The sequence below is a fragment of the Trichogramma pretiosum genome, unplaced genomic scaffold (assembly GCF_000599845.2).
Source record: "Trichogramma pretiosum strain Unisexual culture from Peru unplaced genomic scaffold, Tpre_2.0 scaffold5, whole genome shotgun sequence".
Lineage (NCBI taxonomy): Eukaryota > Metazoa > Arthropoda > Insecta > Hymenoptera > Trichogrammatidae > Trichogramma > Trichogramma pretiosum.
In genome coordinates, this window is record NW_019641672.1 from 2,644,975 (window position 1) to 2,667,004 (window position 22,030).

The 22,030-nt window shown below is 46.3% G+C and overlaps 1 protein-coding gene across 1 annotated transcript; it reads right to left on the minus strand.

Annotated features, from left to right (window-relative positions):
- Positions 1-205: 205 nt before the first annotated feature.
- LOC106658514 (homeobox protein Nkx-6.1) lies at positions 206-11,958 on the minus strand. The gene is made up of 4 exons (XM_023460473.1): positions 11,880-11,958; positions 11,685-11,795; positions 5,971-6,212; positions 206-1,755 (listed from the first exon to the last, which is right to left on the minus strand). Exons 1-4 carry the CDS (start codon positions 11,905-11,907, stop codon positions 1,384-1,386), a joined length of 753 nt encoding a protein of 250 aa, XP_023316241.1. The 5' UTR covers positions 11,908-11,958; the 3' UTR covers positions 206-1,383.
- Positions 11,959-22,030: the final 10,072 nt, after the last annotated feature.

Below are 22,030 nucleotides of genomic sequence, written 5' to 3' on the forward strand. Positions count from 1 at the left end.
AGGATACGGATACATATACGTGTATGTGCTGTACGTATATGCGCCCAGGCTCGGGTGAATAAATGCACTCTACGCATCAGCTGTCCTATTGTTATCGTATTGGCCATTTATTCGATATAATTTTTTTTTATATCATCGTATTCGTTATATTTATATATATATATATATTTGTATTTATAATTCATATAATTTTTCGTCGCGCGTATTTTATACAGTATATAATCTATATAATCGGTAAAATAATATAATACACAAGCCGATGCGTCGGGATTATTTTCAATCGTTTACATAATTATAATAACACGTATGTATAATTTCTTTGTACAAATTTTTTTTTATCCATTCGCTCGTTGTATATTCCAGCGGTTATTTACAGTAGTTGTACAACACATTCATTCATGTCCTAATAAACTGAAAATTCATATATAAATAATCTATCTATACTTACACGGTACTGTACAAATGTCGTATCGTATTTATCACGTATGCATGTCGTCAAAAAGTGTTGGCTATAAAAATTGCCGAAATAAAAAGCCGAGCAGGCTGACATCTCGTTATTGCTTGTATTATTATTTCTTTAAACTTGCGCGTCCGCTTCGTTGCAGCATATATCGTTACAAAGAAGAATAACAATACGATGTCGTCGCTCGCCTCGATAAGATTTCTCGATACTCGTGGACAATTTGGCAAAAGTGTTGGATTCGGCAGCAAACGAGGCAAGTTGCGAGCTCCAGTCCATACGAGTACGCGCGTCATGGGTAATAAGCACGCAAAAAGCTCACACTCGCGTACGGCGTGCGTACGTATTTGTTTGGCCGTGATTACAATATAATGACGGAAACGATAGTTAGAAAAGACTATGAAAATCAGAAGACGAGGAAGACGAGGACGACGAGCGTAGGACGATAAAAAGTCTGCATGCCTTGGGTACGATGAGTGCGGAATTAAGCAGTATAGCTAAAGGGTGGGGTCTATGTACAGCGGGACTATGTAGAGTGCGATGGTTTTCGAGAGTGTTTGTGTGTGTGTGCATATAGCAATAATATCAAACCATGTGTGTTGGTGTGAGTAAAGTGAGAGGGGCTGGGTATAGGTAGCTAGAGGTAGGTACGTATATATGTAAGTATGGATATATATGTATGTAGGTATGCGTAATATGTACAAATGCACGTCGTCGTCCCGTATAGTAGCTGTGTGTGTGTGTAGCGAGGTTGCGCGCGCGCAAGCCGCAGACTACAAGAGGGTAGCCGCTCCGCTCTATCTCTCTATCTGTCGTCCTCGTTCGCGAGGAATATGGGTGGTGCTCGGCTCGCTCCCTTGCGAGGCCACGCCTCTCTTTTTCGCGCTCGGCTCGTCCGACGTAGGCAAGGGCGGCCCTCTGGATCAGTACTGCTGCTGACCGAGTTCCCGTCTCAGGCGCTTGGCTGCCGTTTCGGCCGACGAGCCGGACGACGAGCTCGAGCCCGAGGACGAGCCCGTGGTGAGCTGGAGGCCACCGTTGCTGCTGCCCAGCATCTGGTGGTGATGCTGCTGCTGATGTTGCTGTTGCTGATGCTGATGCTGCTGGCCGTGATGCTGATGGTGCCCGTGATGCTGGTGGCTCGAGGGCGCCTCCGAGGACTCGGGGTCGTCGCTGCACAGGTCCTCGGGCTCGGCGCTGCCGACGCCTTCGACCTCCTCCTGGCGTCGCTTCGCCGTCGCCATCTCGGCCGCGTGCTTTTTCCGCCACTTGGTCCGTCGATTCTGAAACCAGACCTGCAACACAACGGAAACCCAAAAGCCCTATAAAATCACGCTTTTTTTCTCGCTCTTTCAACGGCTAGCTCTTATACTTCTACCGCTCGCATGGCCTAGCAGGCTTTAATTTTCGACTTTTTATACCCCGAGACGTCTCTTATTTTTTAATTCGCTCACGAGGAAGACGGCAGCGTTCGCATATCTTTAATTTAGGCACGCGGTGTACTGCTGTTGTTTTCTCTCTCTCTCTCTCTCAGGCTCGATCTCTGCGGCCGCGTGCAATCTCCGAGGCCAGCGCCAAGCTATTATATTCCCTCGGCGCCCGTTACCTTAATTAAATACATTGTTGCGGGCGACGTAGCAGCACTCCATATATACACACCCAAGCACAGCTGACGGCAAATTATTATTCGCCTCCGTATACGCTACATAATGCCGTAGCTGCTGGAATTTTATTTATTTATATGCAACTCGTCAATTTTCGCTGGCAGCTACGGATACGCTGACTCGCCTATGTGTATGAACCTGCACTCGCAGTAGCTGCTACTTAATGGCTTTTGTTTTTTCGCACATTTCCCAGACATTTGCCTGGAAGCCTTGTAAACATAACTAATTAAGCCCTTTTATGCTTATGGGGTCCAGAATAAGAGAGTAGTTGCGTACACGTATATCTATATCTATATATAGGCGGGCTTTAATGCGCGCGAGGCAACAAATTTCTTGCCGGCCGTGGCTGCTCTCTCCGAGCTTTCTTCCTTCTGCCTGTATATTAATGTGCTTTTGCCGCACTTAAGCCTCCTCGGTGTATATTACACGCATTGTTATTACGAGCTCTGCCTAATGAAATCAGATGAATTTCCTCGAGGATTTTATATTCGCGTTAGAGCACCTGACCACACCCTGCGCACGACTGCCTGTCGACGATATCCCCCCTTTTAATTCTTTTTTCCATTCGTCGACATGTATGCGTTGTAAATTCGACTGGTCGAGTAGCCGGTACTGTCGGCGCGTCGGCTGAAAAATAGTCGATCGATCATTTCGATATACGAGAGAGAGATTATGTGGCCTTTAGCCCGCTCTCGGGCCAATGATGCGACACACGCGCGTTATTCCACGGAGAATCCCTTTTCTCATATTTTTGCTGAGCTCGTCCGCAGCAGCGGCGGTGGCGGCAGCGCGCAACCAAGGGGAATTTACAAAAAAGCAACGCAACTGGCGTCCAAATTCATGTACATATTAAATAAAACTTTTGGCTGCGCCACAGAGAGACAGAGACATTATTACATACATAAAATGCATATGTGAGGTTGCGCGGCGCACTACGCCAGCGGTTGTTACGCGGTAAAGCAGATAGTACACGTACTATATGTATGCAGCATTACATATAGGAGAAGCGGCGTCGGCTTGTGTATTATATGAATCAGAGAGCGACGCTACTACTGGCTTGCTGCTATTGCTGCCGCTGCTGCCTTTTTTTACTCAAAGCTCATATTTACAGGCCTCGAAGCTGAGATCGCTCGATATTCAAATTGCCAACGATAGAGAGTGAGAGAAGCTGCTGGCGGTGGCAGTTATTTTCAATTGGCTATGCGTTGCGCGTACTTTGACCGGCGATTTAATTAAACGATAAAATCAAGCAGCGAGAGAGAAAAAGAATCGAAATGAGTGACGACTCGCTATATCGTACTGTATAACGTATACAACGACGCTACAGGCCAAGCTCCAGTTTGGCAGTGTACATGTGCGCGCCTACACACCCGAGCAAGATGAAGTGGTAATAATGTACGATCGAAGATCAGCTCCCATACATGGATCGCCGCGACGAATAGAAAAGCACGAGAGCACAGGTGGGCTTTTATCGTCCTGTGTGCCCCCGGCCAAGCTCTATACCACTGGCACTGGCTGCCTCGACGGCCAAAGGCGCGGACTCGGCAGGAAAAGCCGATAATGCCGTCTTTCGTATTCCGTTCGAGTCTCTCGCCTCTCCAGCCTTTACCCTCCGATCCCCCAATAACAATCACAATAATACCAATAATAATAATATTGAGAGAGAGAGAGACGAGCTGTACGACTCGAAGCGATTCCGTATTCCCGAGGAATCAAATTTCGCGAGAAAGGAAAAAGAAGATTTTACGGTCGCAGCTTCGGTCGTGCGCGCAGAACGCGAAAACTCGAGCTGCTGCCAAGAAAGCAACCAAGTCCCAGCAGCGACTCGTGTGAATTTTAGACATTCATCGACGTTTCCGTCGCCGCTTCGAAACCATTGGTCCGGAAAAACTTTTGAAATATATTTAGAGAGAATCGCGTTCGGCTCAATTCACGCGTACATTTTACGATAATCATATAACCCGATGCCTTTAAAAAGCTGCATAGTACGCGATGGGCAAAGAGCTGCTTAGGCCACGGATAAAGCCAGTAGGGGGTGTCAGGTGGGTTCTCTCTCTCTCGCGTTAGATTTGCGGCTAAACACAGCGGCGACGAGCACTCGGAGATGGATGACTTTCTGCAATAAAAAAGTCGAGTGCGCCTCGAGCCGTTGGTATATATAGCTGCTCTTGTCTCGAGTAATAGTGTCTATCGTAGCAACAGCAACAGCGGTTAGAGCCAAGTGAGCTCGGAGCTTAGATAATCCTGATTTAATAAATCTAACAGTTGTGTGTCTGTGCTTGTACTGTCCGTCCGTGGAGTCGAGGCTTTTCTCCCCCTTCTAAAGACGCGCTGTACATACAGAGACACACTGGTAGCATCGAGCTATTATGCGGCAGCAGCACACGCCCGGCGTGACTGATGCGATGACGAAAGAGAGATACACGGGCAAAAAATGAGCAACGAGGACGAATAATCTCAAAAGGAGCGCGCGCGTTATGATCAATCTCTCTTTTTTTTCTCGCTACTAATTGTTTTTGCTTTTGCCGATGAAGTCGATCCACGATGCCCAGCTCGGGCGGATTGTCTTAAATAATGATGCTTTTACTCTGTCGCTGCTATATAGATGCGTAGGTCGAGCAAAGAGAGAAATGAATGCGTTTGAATGTGTATCCCGCTGAGTAGATTCTGCGATGGTAGAGTAGCGAGATGAGACACGTCCCCTTGGGCGCACACACATTATCTAGTGCGACGAGGCGGCGGCGGCCATTCGTTTCACTTGGCTAGGCCAAAGTGTAAACGATCGAGCCGGCAAGTGCATGGCTAGCTCGTTGAATTATTAATACAGGCGAGCAAACGATCGAGTAACGAGAAGGCCGAGGACGAAAAAAGCTCGCGACGCCTCGTTCCATCTCCATTACGAGTTAACTGGAGAAAAGTGCGCTTACTCGCTATTCCGCATCGAGCAAAAGTACGAGCGAAAGGTCGTGCTTCGGCGTGCACAGGATGCGCGAGTCTCTTTTGGCACTTGGCGTGCGGAGCAGAGAGTCGAGCCTGTGTCGGTTGTGGCGGCTACGGATGTGATTAATGAGCCTAGCTATACGGTGGCGAAGAGAGCAGCGCGTCGTGCGTGCGCGACGTTGAGCTTGTATGCGTAGCTATACAACAGCGTCTGCTAATTGGCGTCATCGATATTGGTCGATCAGTCGCCTGGTGTGCGCTCCCGTGTTCCTCCCTCTCTTTTTCCCTCTCCCTCTTCTTTCGTGTGTACACATATATATGTATATAGCCGATTAGAAAGCCGAGCACGAGAGACGAGTGTAAGCATCCCCTAAGCATCGAGCTTCCGTATATATACATCGAACTCGATCGAGCCATAGCACGGTTATGCGCGCGTATTGTGTGTCACCCCTCGACATAATTAAGGGGGCCGTTTGCTTATATCCAAGCGCATATACATACTACCTACTACATACTCGTACTCTCTCTCATTCTGTGCGCAAAACTGTGCAATCTGCGATTCGCCGCTCACGACAAGGAGAAAGAGGGTGTAAAATATAATATACAATATCTCACGAGCCAGCGCTAATATATGTGATTCTTTTAATTATCCTAAGCGACTCGAATATTATAATGCACGTATCGACGCGGGAGGCGAGTATCGTAAACACTCGCTACCCGCCGAGGCATTAACTACAGCCCCGGAGTGGGTGATAAATCCGATGCGCGGCCCCGATACATTCTCCATATAACTCGATTAGCCCGATCCTGCTGGGGGGCGTCACGCTCTTTTAACCTTTCGCGCTAGCCGAGGCGAGCTTTTAGCGCTATTGCATTGCTTTATAATATAGCGCCTCGATTGCCTACCTTCACTTGTGATTCCGACATGCCGAGGGCGTAGGCGAGCTTGGCCCGCTCGGGACCCGCCAGATACTTGGTCTGCTCGAACGTCTTCTCCAGGGCGAAGATCTGCTGGCCGCTGAACGTCGGCCTCGTGTGCTTCTTTTTGCCGGGCTCGTGATCGGAGCCGCTGCCGCCGCCGTGGCCGACTCCGCCGCCACCTCCACCGCTGGCCATCGCCTGCTGTTGGCAGCCAAGCTGTTGCGACACTGCAAACGTTCAACCATTAAACACTTTTTTTTCTTTCATATTTGCCTATCGCATCTTTTACCCCCGCCTCACTTTTCTGCTGATCACCGCATCAAACAGAAATATTTACTTCCAATCGATTGGCCGTTTGTTATTTACTGCTTTGAGAATGCACCATACTCTTTGACAAAAACATTCCATTGCCAAGAACTCAAAATTGAAGAATTCTTACGACAACCCCCACTTGTTTTTACTTTGAGTACGTCATAATGAGTCTGTGCAACACTTGAAAGCATCGGCCATGGTTCTTGTATTAATTTCATCTCTCCTATTATGCTCTAAAATAATATTGATATTCTCAAGTGGTACTATTCTTATTATAGCGTACTTAAAGTAAAAATAAGTGGGGGTTGTCGTAAGTATTATTCAGTTCTTGCCGCATACCTGAACAACTTCTTGGTAATATGTTTCAGTTTTCTATTCACGTAATATTTTCTTATCTGAATAAGGTGGACACATTACAACAACAAAATGCACTATTCATGGTTAATTAGATAGTTTCAATAACACTTGTCAAAACTTACTGTTTTCATTCTAAGAGTTGATATATTTATTTGCTCTTGAAACATTTTTTAGTTATACTAAAATCTCGTACTTTTCGATAGCCGGAAAAATGCTTTACTTGCTTTCAAATGGGTATAAGCATTTTTCAAGCGCCGGTCCTCTAAAGGTTAATGATATTAAAAGTGTCAATTTAGCGGTCGAAATAACTCATAATATTATTGTCGCACGTATTGCGAACTCAATTTTCATACATATGTAATGAAAATTATTTTTGCTACTGAATAGATTTCTGTAAAAATAAAATGTTAAAATTGAATTTTTTGTTTTTGATGTAAAATTATATTTTTTTAAATCAGGAAACATGTCCCTAGTACTTTTTATTTTTTAATTAGTCCAGCATACATCTATACTGCCTTATCATTCAAAAGCCTTGTGAATCTGAATGGAATCTTTGACCAATTTGGACCGTAGGGATCTCAAAAGCTTTCTAATAATATTTTCCTCCATTTAAATGTAACAAAATTTCAAGAAAAGGCTCGAAAAATTTATCGTATACTAAAATTATCAAAAAAAGTCGAAAATATATTTTTTTCTGTAACACTTACTGTTAGATTTTGAGACTGGCAGATTAAATAAGTAATTTAATCCAAAATCAAAAAACATTTAAATGGAGGAGAATATTATGACAAAGCTTTTGAGACCCCTGGGGTCCAAATTGGTCAAAAATTGCATTCTAATTCATGTGTCACGGGACTTTGGAATCATAAAAAACTTGAAAAAACATAATTTTGCATCAAGAACCAAAAATTCAATTTTAACTTTTCAAATTCCCAGGTTTTTTTTTCAAATCGACTTTTTTTAATTTCCGTGTCTTGTGTCTTCCGATCATATTTTCCTATAAAATCGACCACCGAATCTGCAACTGATATCTGCACGAGTATGCGGATATATGTATGTGTAACGAGTTTTTTACCCCTATTATTCTTTTTTCATTTTCCACAAAGATAAAGTCAAAAAAAGTTTCATCTCGATCAATTTACATTTCAAAATATTATTAGAACTTTTCATAGTCTTTTTGGAATTTTTTTCGAAAGTCGGTCTTGGAAAAACTTATTAAATTTAAATTTTTAGGGCTCGTTCGATAAAATCGGGCCTGAGGCATTTAAGAAATATTTTTTCACTTCAAAATATTGTACTAAAACTTAAGGTTGATTAATTTGAAAGCATTGAATTCAAAGGAGTTATAAAAAAGAATTAACTTAAAATATCGAAGTACTATATTTTGGTGCAAAGTCACCCGAAATATAAAAGTTAACATTTTTCTTAAAATTTATTCCCTTGGCTCTATAGATGCTTACTAGAACCGCTTGTACTATAACGCTCTAGTAACTATTACTCGCACAATTAGTTCTGGAGACTATTTGACAATTTCATTGTATATTGATCCAAGGGATTTTTAATAGGTCGGCTCGTTATTGTTTAATACAGAATAAATGAGAGCATAATAAATAATAGTAATCAAAATCTGTAATATATAATTCGAAAATTTCTTTGAACTTGTATCAAATCTTTCAATTAAATTTTTTTCTCAATTCCCTTTGTTAAATACTATTCAAGAGAAACTTCAAAAAAAATTTCGACCTTTAGATTTTAGAAGACCCTACCAAAATATACGGTCTACCACCAAAACCCATAACGAGTAATTCAATTCAAATTTAGGATCGATAACATTTTTTAGTGCAAACTCTTGGTTAATGTATTGGCACCGGTTTTTTATTTGACGCTCGTCCAAACTTGAAAGTACTTACACATTAATTGAAATAATGGAATAAAAAAAATTAAAATTATTTTTCAGTTATTTGGCAATTAATCAAGCTACGCATGAGGAATAATTTACTCTAATTCAATTTTTCGTTAAGTTAGGTTCTCATAAATTTGAAATAATCACAAATTAAAGAACATTTCAGTTGTTATGTAATATTTTTATGCAGAAGTTGAGTATAAAGTGGATACTTATTGTCGTGAAAATTTGTTAATCGTTAAAAATGATGAAATCTTTAAGCATCAGTCCTTTTTACCTTCTCATTTTATTGTAATTTCTTTCGCTTGATTACTCGCTAGTGCAGGGTAATATTATTAAAAAGCAGAATGAGTGACTTGCGACAGAAATGGCGAAGGTCGCGTTATATTATCGTAAAGATAGGAAGAGAATAGTATATAGTGTCAAAAATGGAAAAGATGTGCTGTATTATTAGGCAAAATCTGTAGATGTGGCGGCGAGAAAATAAAAAAATGCCAGTCAGATTTGGTCGAGAGTCTTTCACGCGAGACACGTATAGATACTCACACACGCGCACGAAATAGAGCAAGTCGTGCAGACACGCACGTTGTGCGCGTGTATAATATATAATATGCGTACATGTGTGAGTGCCTGCTGCTACTGCTACTCAATGCGTTACAACACAAGGGTGAGCTCGGCGCGCGGAAGCTCCGTTTAATTTAATAAAGCAATTTGTAACGGAATACGAAACGAGGCAATAATGGCCGTATAGAGCTGCGATATAGTTGGCTAGTACCACGGCATGCGGATGCCTGGAGGGAGGCGGCAGCTAGGCGAGAGAAAGAGAGGCAGCAACGAAATTTCGCCTTGTCTTAACGAGCTGCTCACCGCACTGACTCGCGCACGGAGCATGAAATTTCCCGCCAGTGTGTGTGTGTGTGACCCGTAGATAATCGTCCGCTGCGATCTTTTGTCCGCAAGCCTCGAGCTCGCAGCTTAGTCCGGTAAAACACATGCGGACACGGCCGCTTGCGAGTCGAGCCGACCTTATTTTCTTTACGCAGACGCGGCGAAAGAGGCAGAAAAAGACGGAGCGCGAAGCCTCGAGAGAAAGAGATGGAGCAGTGCGAGAGAGGAAAGTCGCCCCCCTACTTGTTTCTAGACACACATACACACACACACATACATATATTCAATATCATGCTCGGGAGCGACGACGACAAGCCGACGAACCCTCCCGCAAAAAGCCCTCGGCAAACTGTTTTATCTCTCTTTGTTGTACATGTCCAGCAGGCGGCAAACTCCTGCCATGGCGCACGAAGCTCCTGGACACATCCGCAAGCTCCCTCGCAAGCTTTTTCGCGAGCTATCACTTCTTTCATCGGTCCTTCATTGTTTAGCGGCCGATAAAAAATAAGCACTCGAGCGTCTCCAGCCTCCTCCCATGTAATGCATCATGTATTTATATTCATTTATTGCCGAGCAGTTAATCGGCATCGCGTGCGTGCATAATTAATGGCTTTTCATTGCCAGGCGATATAAAATATTATCTCTCGGGAGAGAGGAGCTTTTTGTGCGCGTACGATGCCCCTGGGATCGCTGAAAAATGGCCGATCTTTCATTCTTCGGCCCAACGATATAAATATCATCGTCCTTCTCTCTCTCTTTTTATGCTGAACCTCATTTTTATTCGAAGCCAGAGCTGCAATAGCAACAGTAGCGGCAGCGCCAGCTTCCGTCCAATCGACCGTCCGTAAACGTATACATAAATTGTCGGTATTATGTGCTCAGGCTGTATACCCCGGTCTGATTTTACGACGTCTGACTATCGATCCTCCGTGTTCGATAACGTATAATATAACGTAAGCGAGCTGCCAGTGCAATTAGGCATGTAAACAACAGCCAGCCTCTCTGGGAAGATATCGAAGTGGCCTTTCGTATTTCGGACACGAAAAGCAAGGAAAAATTCGCTGACAGGGCGTCGCCTCGCACCGTCGGCTGTACAGGATATTCGACGGTGCGACAAAAAAAAAAAAAAAAAAAAAAAAAAAANAAAAAAAAAAAAAGAAAAAAGAAAATGCCGAATGCGTAAAAAGGAAAATAGAAAGGATCGCGTTGGTTGTTTGTACACTCTCTAGGCTGCATGTGCACGCGTGTAGGATCGCGCGAGTAGGGCACTTAACGCTCGATTTTACGCCTGGTTTAACCGCACGTTGTCTTAATCGCTCATCACACCCCGGAGCCCGGCCTGTGTACAACACGCCGAGGCCAAAATCAAATAGGCTCTCTGGCTCGCGCGCACGTGATACACACACCTATATGTAAGAATAATAGCTTTTTCATGCGACGGCGACGCGCAGTTGACGACCACATACATATTACGCGATGTGTAGCCCAGGATTTATCGTATCAATCTTTTTTCTCTCTCCCTCTCTCTTTCTCATTTTATATTATGTACACACACACATGCACACATGCACACGCAATTACATACGATACCGTAGGAATCATGTAAAAATGCGTGCAATAATATAATATGTAGAAATCAATTTGGCCAGGATCGATGCGTTTTTTGCTGTCTCTCTTTCGAGCGGGAGCTCCGAAAAGTTGCCTGGCTCGGCTCGATTTGCGATCGCGCGCGCGCGCGTGCAACTGAGCACAATAGACATTGTGTGCCTTTTTCGGCCAATCATACGTATTAAGATGGAAGTGCGTGTATGATCGATTGATCGTGACTAATTCCAATTTCTATATAATGTATTATGTACGAGGATGATCGCGATCGAGCCGATGCCGAAACGTCGAATTGCCGAATTACCGAATTGCCGAATCGCCGAGAGGGGAAAGTGAGAAATCTGCTTGTTGTGCGCGTCAAAGCTCTAATGTGTCACCTTATACCTATTTTCCCAATGCTTTTTCAGAAACTCGTCGTCTGTATAGAGGAGCGACGTTTAACTGATGTGTTTATCTTGGCAGTCAAAGTCGACACGTCTCGAGCAGCAGCTCGTCGACTTTTGGCCCGATCATCTTCCCGGAACGTATGGGCTGCGCACACGAGCGCGTGAGCTTTGCCGGCCAAGATAGAACAATGGAGTGCGCTGCGCGATGCGTTAACGGAAAGCGATTAATATGTCATGCGAGTACTTACGGGAATGCAATCGAGCCCTCCAGCCTAACGGATCGCTGACCAGCCCCTGCAGTCCAGGCCAGTAAATCGCCGGATGCCTCGGCTCGGCTCGCTGCTGAAACTGTCCTATACCTGCGCCACACGTTACAATCAGCGAGTCATTAACTAAATCAGTCGTTGCAACTAAATGAAAATCGAGTCGAGTCTGATTATTACCGGTCGAGGCGGCGAATCCCGCGTGCATCGCGTATCGAGGAGCCAACTGGCCCGTCGCGGGCTGCTGTTGCTGCTGCTGTTGTTGTTGTTGCTGCTGCTGCTGATGCTGAGCCTGAGTCGCCGGGGGCCTCGACAGGATCGTGTCGATACCGTGTGGATTGCTGCCGACCGACGTGATGGATGTCGCCGGACTGTGTTTGCCGCTGCCCGTGGGCGACGGCTGACCCTGTTGCTGCTGACTACTCCGCTCAGCCATCGAGTGCAGAGCCGCCAGAGGCTGACTCGCCGCGAGCATCGATCCCGCGGCCGCTGCGGCGTTCAGGTTGAGGAACTGCAGCACGTGGGGCGAGGCAAAGTCGTGGAGCCAGGGCGGCCGCGGCACCACCGAGCCCATGGGCGACTGGCCTCCTCCCGCGCTCGAGCCCGTCGTCGGCCCCCCCAGTTGGCCCTGCTGGGCGTGCGGCGGCTGCGGCTGACTGGCCGCCGGCGGCGGCGAACACGAGCCCAAGGACGAGCCGGCCGAGCTGCTGCGCTCGTCCTGCATCTGATGCTGACTGCTCGAGTCCTGATGGCCTAGCTGCAGCGAGAAACGCACGGATAGTCAGGAGAGCTGCAGTACGAGACGTCGACGTTGTTTTTAGAGGCAGCGACCCGATGGAATTTCCACTTGGAAATGCGCCTCCGTGCGTATCGCGAGTTCAAAGCCTCGGCTATGTTTTTAGAGCAAATATTATCCTTAGCAGGAAGAAAAATACGCGCGACGCAGGTGGCTTTTACTCTTTTGCTTTTTTACTTTTTTACGGCTCATTTGTCACGTGTTTGGATACGAAGCAGCTATATATCGAAGCTCGAGCGGGCCTACTCGGTAAACATTTCGTGTCGCGCGACTCGGCCATGCGACAGCCAGAGAAATTGATAGCCGATCGCGACGATGAAGCAAACTGTAACGAATACCTACCGAATGATGATGATGATGATGATGATGATGCAGACTATTGGAATTGGACAGGTGAGCCGGTGGCGGTGCTTGCTGCGATTCCGTCGCTGTGACAGCGGCTGTCCTGTCCTCGTCCAGTCTCAGTAACGAGTTCGATCTGCGCTGAAGATGCTGCTGCTGCTGCTGCGAATGACGATGGGATGAGGACTCGCTGCTGCCGTTGGCAGCCGATGACATATCCAAGGCGCCGAAGTGCTCGAGTACCGTCTCGGCGGGCGGCTGATGCTGCTGCTGATGCTGATCCTCAGCGGCTGCACTGGCGGGCCGATCTTTACTCAGGGTACTGCTGCACACCATGGCCGAGAACTCGGCGGCATAGCCCTCGTACGTCAGAGTCCGAGCCGCCGCCGCTGCCTCTCGCGCTCCACTCGACGATCGTGCGACAATTAGCCAGACTCGCGCGCACTATCAACAAAGTCGCGATTCGCGCACACCGATTATTGCCCAAGGCGCACTTTGTCACTGCTGCTGCTGCTACTTATTTATATACGAGGCTCCTTCTTAGACGCACTGTCTCGACACCGACTCCATCTCGACTCGCGCTCGCTCGCTACAAAAAAGGCTGGAGCCGCTGCAGGAGCTGCGACGTCTTTGGTATCATCGGGTCTCGCGTTTTCAACGGAACTGCCTGCAAAAGACTCGCAGCCTGGGCCAAAGCTCCTCGGTGGCTCCCATGCTTGTGCAAAGTAGAGAGAGAGAGAGAGAGAAAACGGCTATATAGGAAATCGCCGTATACACCAGGCGGTTTCGCAGTCTCTTTTAACCATTGGCTCGGTTGGCGATAGGCGGAGCTTGCCTAGAGCGATTGGCACGCGCCACACGCGCACACACACACACGTTTGCGCTCGCTACTGTCTATATGGAGCGCGCGTGTATATGCACAGACTGTACGCGGCTAACGGCACGCAGAGGATAGCTGCGCGCTGCAAAAGTAGGCGGAGCTTAATACTCAATCTCACGTTAGCTTCTTGTTAAGCGTCTTTCATTGTCTGTTTAAACTCGTTATTTATGATGCCGAGACTGAATAAAACAAGAGCTCCTTCTACAAAGACGACGCGATCCTTTCGCTGCTGCTCGCTCGCTCGCTCCTCGTCTCGGCTTCCTTCCGAAAGACGCGACGGATACGCCAACATTCGGATGGAACGAGAGCGAGGATACGATCTGCGACTTTGGACGCGGATTTATGCCTTTAAAGCCGATGCCTTTAATCGGACAATTTGCTGCCAATCTTTGCCCGATCGAATTGCATATAGGCTCGAGATCGAGCTTTCCTATTGAATCCGGTCGCGCTACCAATCGTCCTCGAGCTTTTCCTCCCTCGACTTGTCCATTACCTTTCTTTTCCTTTATTTTCCAGTCTCCGATTTCTGCGACGTTTAATTGCCTAGATAACAGCGATTCAAGCCCGCGGCAATTATTATTATACGTATGCAAGTCGGCTGCCATATGCGCCCGAGCAATAAAAAAAAAAAAACAAAAAACAAACGCGAAAGTTTAATAGCTTCGTTGATTAATCCCCTCGCTAATAAAAGTCTGCCAAGTTCAGAATGTAAAATATATCGCGCGCTCGAGTTGATTATTCGAGAGAGCACATTACGATTATTAAAGCACCACAAATTATTCGAGTTGAAGCGAGGCTGCTGCCATGAGGCCGAATCATAAGCGCAGCCCAGTCATGAGAGACGTAGTGTTAAACAATTGTCTATTTCTCTCTCCGTCTCTCTCACACACTGACGCGCACAAAAACGAGTATCATAAGGGTATACGCATTTATACACAGGGCAAAGTCCGAAGGGGAGGTTACTCAGCCTTTTACTGGCCTCGACGATGATACGTCGTTATTTAACTAGGGTGTGCATGTATATTATATAGTTAAAGCATCTATCCCTCAAGAGGATAGCTCAAGTATAAACTGGTCCATCGGACAAGAGCAAAGAGAGCGAGAGAGAAAGACAAGGCGTTACTTTTGATTCTCGCAATCGAAAAGCTAATGCTGTCCAAATAGCTGGATATTCGCGAGCCAGCGAGAGCAGTTGCTGCGTACAAATAAAGCTCAAAATGAAATGAAAAAAAAAGGGGAGGACAGCTGCAGTGGCAAATAGACGGCCCAACTAGCGGACGAGTAATGTGTGTCACTGAGAATACACACAGGCACGAACGGAGCAGAATAGAAAAAGAGAAAAATAGCGAGTAGCGGCTCGGTATAGTGCGCGCAGTCTCAGCAAAAGTCAACCGAGCGTTATATTGCTCCCTATTCATCGTGTCATTCTTCTAATTTTCTGCTACAGCTATTTACACGCGCGCGAGTCGATTCAATAGACGTGCAAAGCAGCAGCGGCAGCTAAAGCAGTGGCAACTATAGACTTTATATCATCATCACCGAAGCAAAAGCAGCAAGTATTACGGTAGCGAATTATTAGGCTGTAAATTCAGCGGCTCTCGGTTAAAAATCCAAATCGGATACGCCGAGCCGAGCGTGAAAAAAGACCGAGAGATTATTTTTTAATTAGGCGATTATGTCTGCTTAGTTAGTGCCCGCGCGCGAGGCCGAATCTGCGCACTTGGAGCCATGCACAATAATAATGATACTCATCCATCATCGAGATAGATATAGCTATATACGGCTGCCGTGCAGCCCGCGACGACGCATTAATTCGTCGTTAAGGCCGCAAATGCGCCCCGACCGAACGAGCTATATAAGCGAGCCAATGATGCATGCAGTAGACACATATATATGTGTGTGTGTGCGTTTTGCCATTGATTTTTCCAGCTTCTTATGCTACCGAGCTGTGCCGCCGAGTTGCCGAGGAATATCTTAGCTAGCCAACGATGCGATAAAGTACCAAATGTATGCGAGTCTGCACTGATATTCAATCCCTCTATATTTTTTTCTCTCTCTCTAAAGACAGAAAGAGAGAACGAGAAAGTCGGACGCGATCGACATAATAAAAAGGATTGAAAGCTGCGACGTCTTAGAAGCGAGCACGTATGCAATAATCGTTGGAATCACCTCTGCACGAGTCCATTCATCGGCTTATGTATATGAATTTGCCCGCGTAATATGAGGGGATACGCAGGAAAAAGTCAAAAAATGTGTATGTATATTATGAGAGAGAGAGAGAGAGAGAGGAAGCATTATAGCGAGCACGAGTATGAAAGCCAAAAGAGCGACAAATCTGTTGGGCACACAATGGACCCGAGCTATAATAATGCGCTTATATACGTGTGTGCCGTCAAATTAGGCACAGGTCATGTGTATGTGTGCGTTATATACAGCGCTTTGACTTTTAAATGCATCCCCAAACCCTCTATACAAACATATTATAGGAAAAAGTGAGCATGTGCTGTGTGCCCTGTATGTGTGCACAGAAAAGTGAGCAGCAGCAGCAGCCATTATATCCTCTCGATCTCTATTATAAGGTATAAAAGGGAGCTTCCGAGCATTGGCCGTGTCGAGCAATACATAATGAGCGATGATCATCCATTTATATAGAGAGGCAGCAGCGCACCTATATACGAGCTTCTTCCTGTCCAAGTCGCACCTTACTCTCGCGCTCACACGATCTCTCTCTCTCTATTACTCGAGATATGTGTATTGCCTGTGTCGAGCTAATCGATCGATATGTTCCCAACACGTATAATGAATTTACTCGCGATAATTTGTCACAGAGTCTCGCGCTCGCGATGAGAGAATATCGCGCCGAGCTCCATGGGCGGTCGCGAGCACGAATTGCGACAAAATATATGTGTAGTGTATGTAACGAGCCAATGATGCATCATAGGAGCTAATAATACGTGTAGACCTTCGTTTTCAGCTTTATGCCTTTTTAATGGTGGCCGAAGCACAATCGGCTTCATTCAGACTTTTCGGAAGTCGCACTGCTTTACGACGTTATTATATGTATGGGCCAGTGCAGCAGCTCGCTAATGCGACGAGTCGGACGCGCGAGCTTATAATATAAATTATTATATACATGCACGACGACAATCGTTGGCTCGGCGAGGCAATCGTTTCAAACGACGGATTAATGACCTTTTGTAGCGGGCGCGTATTATTTCACCTGCGCAGCACTGCCTCAAAGAGACGTGACTCAAACAAAACAGCTCGAGTCCTATGTGGCCAATCCAGATACACAGTACGACGAAACGGCCAAATGCCGCTTGGCTTCAATTATCGATTTCGAAATTGCCAATTTTTTTTTTATATGATTTTATTAAAAATAAATATACAGAAAGCCGTGGGCTTACTGGAGCGCTTATGTGGATTTGTTTCTATGTACACGCGCAGCTCGAGCGGCTTATTTAGCATATTTATGAAAAAGCATTGACAAGGGCTTTATATGCGCCTACATACATTCAATTATCTCGGGTAATCCCGCAATCGTAACGCGACGGATTTGTGACGACGAGTACAATAAGCCGAGGAGCGAAATCGAGCGAAAGACTGCGAGAGAGAGAGAGAGAAAAAAAAATGCCGACGACACGCAGTCGAGCGCGCGCATATTATATCAATAATATATTATAGCCAGCAGGGTGTTGCTTAGATTTATGGCCGCGACAAAAGGAAAAGCATTTTTATTCCAAGCATCGATTGTTGTTAATAAGGTCTTGCCGCGCGCTGCGTCATAATACATAGATATAGAGGTATATATAGCTAGGTGGACGTGCGCGAGCCTTGGGATAATTATATTCCATTCAGCGAGTGATTAATCGACGCGCATCGTCACGTAAAAATGACTGAAGAGTCGCGCGGTGACAAAGGACGAGCCGAGCTCATTCACCCATAGCCCGATTTTGAATCCTAAATTGTTTTCATAAGGAGCATAATGCGCGAGAGATTGGTTCGGAAAGCGGCGCGGTATAAAGCGCCCGAGCCGCTCTCACGGGAAATATGTTTTTCGACCAAATTCCTGCCTCTCTTTTTTATTCACTAGCCATGTAGAGACGACAGCTGATAAGAATAAACGCGTACAAGTCTAACGAGGCTGCGGTAGGTGTGGGCAAAAGCCTCTCCGACTTTGCTTATACAGGACTTTGCGGCCGATTCAATGACGAGCGGCTTTTCGGCTAAAATTAAAGGCACCTTCTGGTGCATCCGTCGGTGGCTCGCGTATGTGCCGAGCTGACGGTGTAATTCATCTCATCAGCTGTTACTCTTATATACGTACGCGTTACGCATCGGGGTGGCTCCGCTCGCGACGCCTTTCTAAGCTTACTTCTGATACACGAGATTCGGCACTCAATTTGCCCTGTCACGCTGTTCTCCGTGCTTTAGATGCGTACTTGCCTCGTCGTTCGCCCCTTTTGGCCGCCGCAAAGTGTCTGGCTACGCTAACCGCGACGGCCGTACATATACAGCAAGATCGATCTCGTTTTTATCGCGTAGCAGCTCGTCGATTTTCATTTGTCCCCCCCTACCCCTGTATACCGGCTGACATTATTAAGCGCCTCGTCGTTTGTTCATGTTTTGTCGAGCGATAAGCAATGAGCCGCGATGGACAAAAAGGACAAAAATAGCTTCGGTCCCTTTGGCCCTGGCATTCGAACGCAAGATCCAAGCGGAGATTGGCGTAGGCGCGAGGACTGGATGGGGATCGAAGGGTGCGTCGAGGTGCGGCGCAAATAGTTCTAATCTCGCTTGTATTATACGCCTGTATATAGTACGCTCCTCGATATACATACACTTGTAGGACACGTGTTACGGCATATATATGATTTTGTCATTTATCCCGGGCGTCGGAAATGTTCTCCGAGCCACGCGCGTGTATAACGCGAGTTTGGAAAAGTGCGCCTCTCGCAGCTACTGCTGCAGCGCACTTATACATCCATACTATGTATATATGGATAGACTCGGCCTCTCTTTCTCTCTCTCTCTCTCGCTCACTTACCGCTTGTGCGGCATCAAAAGCTCATCTATACATTTTTCGGCCCTTCCAGAGCCGATGTAGCCGAAGAGCCAGCTACCTTCCCTTTATACGCCGAGCAAGCTCTCCGTTAGCCATAAACAAGTGCTTATAGCGTAATCTAAACCCTCGCACTATCTTCCTCTCTCTGATGGCTATAGGCTGCCTACTGTGCTACCTACTGCTTCTAGCTCTATATACCTCGTCTCGTTCTCTCTCGTTCTCTCTCTCGGTGCGATTTAATTACTATGTAAATGTCGCTTGCTAGCTCGCTTGCATAAACCTACCCACCCACACACAGCCCGGATGTCCTTAATTACTTTGTACTTTCTTCCCTCTTTACGCAATTTTGCCCGCTGCTGCTGCTGCTGCTTTTGTCGTTCATGCTCTTGCTACTACTGCCTGCCTAAGCCTGCTAGCAACTTTTTTTTCTGTTTTCTGCGGCATTATATACATTAGGAAAATCGAGCACGGACGAAAGATGACGATCGTATTTGTTTATTTCTTTTGCTTTTTCTTCTCATTTTTTTTTTGTTTTTTTTTTACTTTAACGAAAAGAGCTAATTAATGATGATTTGTACGTGTGCGGTCAATGTCGACGACGATCTATTAGAGCCCATTACGCAGCTCTCGAGTGTGAATAAATGACATTGATTGATTTTTAAATACAATAATATATATATTATAATGTAATGTGCTTATTATAGTTTGGAATGATTAATCATCATTTTTTTCTCTTCTTTTTTGATTCCGAGTATATAATGCGCGACAGACGCGCGGCGGTGGCTGGTGGCTACCATATAATATAATGTAGAACGTAAGAAAAAAAGAGAGAGAGAGAGAGAGAGAAAATCACAGTGCTTGGCGGCAAGCTGTCTTGAAAAATCAGAGTGAGAAATTCCTTCGCACGTGACACAAAGAGACTATATACTCGAATAGAAAAATATTTCGACAAAATCTGAGCTAGGGCTAGGAGACGAGGTCGATGATGATGCTGCTGCTTGGCTGCGTGCTTGTCGCTTGAGTTGTATGCTATGTACGTGTGTGTGTGTGTGTGTGTGTGTATATAGATGTGGCAAGGGTGCTTGAGTTATGTATTCTCTGTGCGATATCGATGCATCAATTTGGCTAAACGAAGGATTAATTTAATAACGAGTTACAGAGGGGTGGGTGCAAGCGCGAGTGTGTGTGCGCGCAAGGCAGACACACAAAGGGGGATGAAGCAGCTCTCCGGCGCCCAGAAACTCTATCATGATCTATTACGCATAGAACTGCTGCACACTTGTGTCGCTTTCGTCGTTTTACAACACGCCCCACTTTATCTCGGCGAGCTGCGCACCGCATTATGTTGCACCAGCAGCGGCACACACACACCCCCGCGCACGCACACGCACGCGACTTTTTGGCTTTTAATACTTTTCTCTCTCTCTCTCTCTCTCTCTCTCTCTATCTCGAGATTACGCGCGCCCACCGAGTTGTATCTAATAAAATGCAATTGCGCTCGACATTATACGAGCTTGTTATCTCGTTGTTCGGACAAGATTTTAATAGTCGCGCGGCCGATAAAAAAGTCACATACAATGCGCCGTACAGAGAGATAAGATTTTTCATATTATTAATGCGCATCGTGCGTCCCACGACCGCATAAATAACTCGACTAGTGTATATTACTTAATATAGCTAGACGAATAGCTGCGAGAGGGGGAGAAAAATTAGACGAGTCGCGCGTCGAATCCCAAGAAAAATAATATTTATCGTGAGAGCTCGGCGTACTGATCACTTGTATCGCTTTGCGGGTCGAGGCACGGAATCGGCTTTGAATGAGTCGATGACAGGCAGACTCGTCCCGAGAACCTTCGTTGTTGCGGTTGAAAATCAAGCTGAAAAGAGCGTCGAGCACGAGGCTCACGTATCGACGGACGAGTACGAGGTAGGGCTAACGCGAGCCAAGAAAAGCTGGGCAAAAAAGGTCAAGCTCTCGCTCCTCTTTGCCGATCGGGTCTCTCGCGGCGCGACGCGTATCAATCAATCAAGCTCGTCCGTAAGTCGCGACCGTCGCTATAACTGCTGCAATAGCCATGCAGCTGCACGCAACGGCTGCAGGGATGAAATAAAGCTCTCGGATCGTCTATCCATCGCCGAAGCTGAGACGCGCCACGCACGAATCGCATACTAGTTTTGTGGCGCAATCGCGAAATCCTGCAGCAGTCACCGCGCCACGGACAAGTTTATAACCGACGGGCGAGCAATAAAAGTCCCAATAATAATGTCGCTCTCTCTCGTTGGTGTTTTTAGCATAGCTCCGCGTGGGTAGGAGGGCGTTTGACATGGTATACCCGATCGCGCCTCCGTACAACGCGAGCCTAGGCATTTGATTTAGTGGATGCCGCTGGTTACTGGCGTGTAGTTGGCGTATAGCTGGCAGTGCATACGTATAGCCGGCGAAACGCGCTTAAACATATATAGAGAGAGAGAGCGGCCAGGAGCAGCACGCGGCCATTTTGCCTGATCACATATCTGCCTCGTAAATCTCGAACGCGGCGCCAGCGAATATCAAACGTCGATGCTTTCCCGAATGCCCCGCAAGCGAGCGCTTATATAAAATATTACAAAACCCTCCGCCTGCCGCGAGAGACGGAAGAGAGAAAAGCGAGCGAGTGCCTCCCTATCCGACCCTGCAGTTCCCCGCATAGTCCCCGCATGTAGACAGAATCACATATAGAGAAAACGATATCTTTTCCACAGCCGTACGTGTATCTCTCTCTCTTTGTTCTTTATTTTCCAGCATAAATCCTCTTATTGCTTCGCGACGAGCCTCGGTGGGTGGGACGGATCTGCGGTCTGTTTAGACAGAGAATGAGCTAAAAGGAAACAACGCATTAGGAGGAGCTCGGGCAGCAACGGCCCAGGTAATAAATACAGCGAGAGGGGGAAGAAGGGGTTGAGGCACTATAGATCGTCGTTAGGGTCCATTTAGAGAGAGACACCAATGTCTTCTTCTTCTTCTTCTTCTCGTTGCGCTGCTTTCTCTCGGATAATAGCCGGTCAGCTTTTATCCGGCCATATATACAACGAGAGGGTAGAAGCACCGCCGGTATATAACAGTAGCTCGTAGCGAGCTCGTAGCGCGATAATAACGAAAGTATCGCAATACAATGTTTATCGCCACACGCCTCTATTAAATTAATATATTTATATACAGCGCATAACGTACGAGCTACAATAAACATAGGGCCGGCGCTCGAGCTCGC

Coding starts and splice junctions, on each gene's coding strand:
- LOC106658514 (XM_023460473.1), bottom strand. CDS start 11,907: ATGCACGCGGGATTCGCCGCCTCGACCG. Junction 11,796..11,879: donor GGGATTCGCCGCCTCGACCG/GTAATAATCAGA, acceptor CGTGTGGCGCAG/GTATAGGACAGTTTCAGCAG. Junction 1,756..5,970: donor TGTCGGAATCACAAGTGAAG/GTAGGCAATCGA, acceptor GTTGTGTTGCAG/GTCTGGTTTCAGAATCGACG.